The 5383-nt window shown below is 38.5% G+C and overlaps 1 protein-coding gene across 1 annotated transcript; it reads left to right on the top strand.

The window, feature by feature from the left end:
- The first annotated feature begins 27 nt into the window (after window positions 1–27).
- LOC125373364 lies at window positions 28–5172 on the top strand. The gene is made up of 3 exons (XM_048384391.1): window positions 28–236; window positions 3243–3369; window positions 3767–5172. The coding sequence occupies exon 3, from the start codon at window positions 3843–3845 to the stop codon at window positions 4287–4289; it is 447 nt and encodes a 148-aa protein (XP_048240348.1). The 5' UTR covers window positions 28–236; window positions 3243–3369; window positions 3767–3842; the 3' UTR covers window positions 4290–5172.
- Window positions 5173–5383: the final 211 nt, after the last annotated feature.

Here is a 5383-nt window from a genome sequence, read left to right as displayed (position 1 = left end):
GAACATCATCATCTGTGACGCATACTTCACTAACAATACAGAGTGTGGACCGACAGGTATCGCAAGTTGCCTAAACAACCCCGATCATGTGACAGAACATGGATATTGGAGGTTTAACAGCAGCGAGCTGGCACCCCTCTCCAAGAACTGTTCAAAAGAACCTCGGTGTGCGTATCCTGCTCCCCGGCGAGGCGAAGGTCCCAATTTCTCTGTTGTCAAATATCACTGTATTGAAAGTAAGTGTGTTTTGAAAGAAGATTGATATTTGATTCACATTTTAGAATTTTTCAGAGCCTCCCATTTGCGCATCACCCGTGAAGATCTGGGTTAGAAATACAGCAACCAATGCTTGCCGTGAAAGGCGACTATGCTTGTCGTAAGATGCGACTAACGGAATCGGGTTGTAGAACGGTGCTCATGGTGTCAATCACTAGATTGTATGGTCTAGATTCGAATTTTTGCAGACCGCCGTCATGTGGCTGAGTGCGGCGTTAAACATCGAACAACAAACAAACAGTGCAAAATGCATCAGTGTCTGATGTTTCGACCTTTACTTTACAGATCAAACCGTCAAATTCTTCAACAAATCCGAAACGTACAGGCTATATGTATTTCAATATATACATATCCTCTAAAATGTACTCATGCGTCTGCAACAACAACAAAATAGAGCACGCTCTGTTTAATGATTTCTCAACAAACATATACTCTCCCTGTAGACATCCATGTCACATAGCTGTCTATATATGTAATTGACAGGCCCACCATGCTTTATGGTAACCAAAGTCATTTTGTCCAGTCTGCAGTGTTCGAGGTCATGATGGATTGCAAAATAATAATGCCCCCAGTAACAATCACAAAACTGTTTATGTTATATATGGGGCGGTCGGGTAGCCTAGTGGTTAAAGCGTTAGCTCGTCACGACGAAGACCCGGGTTCGTTTCCCGACATGGGTACTGGTGTCCCCCGCCGTGATATTGCTGGAATATTGCTAAGAGCGGCGTAAAACCATACACACTCACTCATGTTATATATGATTAAAGAACAATTTAATATCAATAATGAGAGGAAATTAAGTTAAACGTTCATGGCTATATACAAAATGTATTTCGATGTTCCTGATGGGAGTCACGTTGAATGTTTTAATAGGATAAAGCCTGCAAACTTACTTGAATAATTCCCACACATCGCATTGCAACTGAGACTAATTAAGTTCTTCTATCAGGTAACGTATTCCAATGATTAATGGTATCCGATATGCTTTACATAGCATTCCATTCTACATCTTATTGCCTATAACGATATCATTAATGTATACAAGATATAGCAGTGGCCCCAAAACTGACCTCTGTAGGACTCCAGCCATTACAGGTTTCAAGTTAGATATACTATATACTACCTTGAATAACAACTCTCTGTATTCTATCTTCAAGGTAACTATATTAAACTATTTTAATACGTGTCCGCGGATTCCACAATGCTCTTATGCCATACCTTATCAAAAGCTTTTCTAACATTGCAAAATACAGCTCTTACTTCTTTACCATTATCGATTGTTTTTGCTAATCATAAAGATACGTTAACTGAAAAGTTGTGCAATCACCAGGCATAAATCCCGATTGCAAATTATTCAGAATAGTGTTATCTCTAAAGAAATTAAATACGTATTTAAACACACATCTTACAAATACTTTTCCTGAGCAACTTGTCAGAGCAACTGGTCTCTAATTTGAACATTCGTTCACACTGCCTTTTTATGAATAGGTATGATTGAAGCCTCTTTCCATATGAATAGAAAAACAGAGGTACGTGAGGAAAAATTGTAAACTTTGGTAAGAGGATCACATATGGAAAGTGCCATGAATTCTAAAAGTTTACTACTAAGCTTTGGTTGTGTCAGCTGATAATAGGACATCCTGAAGCTCATTTCTGGTCAAATTTATGTCAGTTAAAATAGTATTATTAAGTCAAAGGACTGGTAGCTCTATATTGTTTCCCTCTGTGATGAGAGGTGCTTGCCAACTGCGGCATGGGATAAGCTTTGTACTGAACCATTTTGTTGTTTTAAGCTGAAATTTTGGCAGAAAAACAGACGGATAATTTACTTAAGTACAGATGTAATATTTAAAACAGGTTAAACATAATTATGCAAATGTACACGGCCCGAGATTTATGAACATACGCAGTATGAAACAATACCTTTCTTCAAATTGAAATTTAAAATATTTGTTAAAATGTATGGAATTCATCTAATGTGAGGCACCTGTCATTATTCCATCAATAATGCATTAATGTACGAATGCGAGATAGCATATGATAGACGGTTTTGGCAATGTTGAAACACGTGTTTCATTTGACATTATAAATCCGTATATCTATACAAAATTTACAGTATAGTGTTTGCAAAACAAGCTAAATATTCAAGATTAGAAGGTGGCATGCAGAAACCTTGGTGAACAATAACAATGCTTGAATTAATACCCTTGTCTGTGTTATTCCAACAGTGTTAATAAGCAAACGTTGCAAGCGACTGGAGCGTGTACGCGCCAGAAGATATAATCGTCTAAAAATCTGCCCACTAACGGGGGCGAACCAAGATATGTATGTTTCTAACAGACCCTATTGAAAGAAGAGAAGGTGGTATTTTCTCAGGTCATTTATATTTTTAACGGAATTCGTAGATCTGACTTGCGTAAGGGGTATGTCTTTTGGCTTGTGTACTAAATGCTCTATATATTCATTCATTTATATACATTACATATGATTTCTTCATTACGGAATCTTTGAGGTGTGTGTGTGTGTGTGTGTGTGTGTGTGGGGGGGGGGGGGGGGGGGGGGGGGGGGGTCTTAATTCGGATTGACACGGATTGGCTCGAGTAGCTCACCAATGGTCCCATTTATCCTTTCGCGATCAAATGAGGTTTTGTGAACAAAAGTGATATGTCCACTGAACGTTACAATAATAGTGCTTTCTATCCATGCATTAAAACCTTAACAACCGCGTGATTCTGAACTAAAGTACTCGCGTGATTCTGAACTAAAGTACTGTGTACTTAACAGACACGCATGCTCAGTTCCATACCAAATGTGTTCGTAGAGTGCACGTGGAAGCAGGAAGAAGTTTCAAAAATCGGTCAATTTCAGTCGGCGTTTGTTATTTTATTAGTTTATGTATTCAAAGTATATACTTTAACTAAACATATTTAGGAAAAATATGAATGTATTATGATATTTTGGTGAAGGACTGAATGAAACCGATGGAGCTGTTGCTGCAACTGGTAGTGTTGGTGCAGCCGTTGGAGGAGTTGTGGCCTCTGTCCTGGCTGTGCTGCTTATAGTATTAGTCACAGTGTGGTATTTACGAAAACGGTAAGGATCACGCGTATACATTTTCAGCAGCCACGTGTAATAGTAATTGATATTTCAAAATGATTCTAGACCATATTCATCTACGAGCTTCTAAATAATAAGCCTTTTCATTGACCGTACAGGAATAGCATGGATAAATATTTACTCAAACTAACAGTTGAATATTTACCATGAACTGTTTTGAAAAACAGATGCTTCTTACATGTAACAACGTGATTTATCATATCTTAAACACCGAGTAACTTTCGATACATGAATGCAGCCACTTGAATCCTCTTACTACAGCTGTTTTATGCGCAATTCAAATGAAACCTGAGGTGATTACACAGGCACTTTGAATGATATATTTTGCTACACTTTCATTTCTCTGACCTAATGTTCTCATTCAACATTTCAGGAGAGACAATACGGGTAAAAATGAAAAGAAGTCAACCAATTGTAGGGATCAAAAGGCTCCCAGCATTCCCTGTAATATGTCACAGAGCCATTACCAGGAGATAGAGAACCTGAAGACACGTGGAGATATGAGTGATTATGATTATGCTACTGCTGATGGTATAGCGGCTTCTCCAAATATGAACAATTATTTCACAATCGATCCAATCACTAAACCAAATACAACACCGAATCCTTCTACTTCTGCCACTGAAGACGATTATGATCACATCGGAGACAAACCACCTGTCCTGACCAGTAACTATGATACAACAGCATCGGTTGCCCAATCAGCAGGCAGTGGGACACTTTCACGGGAAGACGACTATGGCTATAATCTTCTCCAGGAGGCAGCACGCACCAAAACGGTCCAAAATGACTACGACACTACCGCTTCTGCAAACAAGGCAGTAGCACAGTTAGGAAAGATTGAGGAAAAGACTGCTGAAGACGACTATGACCATTTTCCCGTAACAACACGCTAGCTCTGAAACTCTGAGTTCATAGACAGGGAAAGTTAGATGTCGTTCTGATGATTATGCATTTGCTGGACCATTGCAGTGAGCATATAAGTACTCCCTTTATATGTTCGACATTTCTGGTTATCATCAGATGAATTATCAAAGTGCAGTACACCACGGTTATAACGAACTCAAAGGGACCACAGAGTTTAGTTCGATGTCAACGTAGTTCGCTTTAAGCATATATACATGTTTGAACAGCAAATTGTCGGGATAAAAAAATATGTTATTTATATGCTTTATAACCGTCAGTTCGTTGTAAGCGTGTCCGTTATAAAACGTAGTTTACAGTAGTACATTACAAGAAAAGGCATGTTGAATCATATTGCACAAAACGCGTTCGCTCGTCACATCGAAGACCCGGGTTCGATTCCCAACATGGGTACAATGTGAGAAGCGCATTTCTGGTGTCCCCCGCCGTGATATTTCTGGAATATTGCTAAAAGCGGCGTAAAACCATACTCACTCACTCACTCACTCACTCACTCATATTGCTTAAAACACTTGTTTTTTAATCATACTTTGAAATATAGATGTGCTGATTATTTTTTACGTTTAATCAACTAAATTTTAGTCAGTTACATGTTACATGTAGCTGGCATCACATTGGTGTTCACGGTATTGGAGTAACCGGACTGTGTGACAGTTTGCTGTTGGAAGAGAGTACAGACTCATGATCAGATTGATGAGGAGCCTCTTAGTTCACCTAATGACACTGCAGGGGAAGTGAGAGATTATTCTGGTGACTAGGTCGTTGCAGGATCAATTCAAATAAGCATTTGTATTGTCATCGCGGAATTTGGCGTCATGTTTAACAGCCTATGTTATAAACATTTGTCAACTTGCATTGTTCGTTATATCTCCTACATATGTCAATAAGAAATGGAATCACTGATTTTGTTCTTCTGTCACTTTTTCAAGACAGCAATTTTCTTTTTCAATGAAGGTGAGAAATGTTTTGTTTTTACTGACAACGCATATATTTTCCAGCATAGGAAATGGTCTGTACCTAAAGACTATCCATATATTTCATTAATATTGATATGAAATGTTGAAAT

The sequence above is a fragment of the Haliotis rufescens genome, unplaced genomic scaffold, assembly GCF_023055435.1.
Source record: "Haliotis rufescens isolate VD_foot unplaced genomic scaffold, xgHalRufe1.0.p SCAF_5, whole genome shotgun sequence".
NCBI lineage: Eukaryota > Metazoa > Mollusca > Gastropoda > Lepetellida > Haliotidae > Haliotis > Haliotis rufescens.
Note: the sequence above shows the minus strand (reverse complement) of the source record. Positions and strands in the feature narration are given on the sequence as shown.

Bases quoted from the DNA above. Each gene is read 5' to 3' on its own strand.
- LOC125373364 (XM_048384391.1), top strand. From the start codon at position 3,843: ATGTCACAGAGCCATTACCAGGAGATAGAGAACCTGAAGACACGTGGA.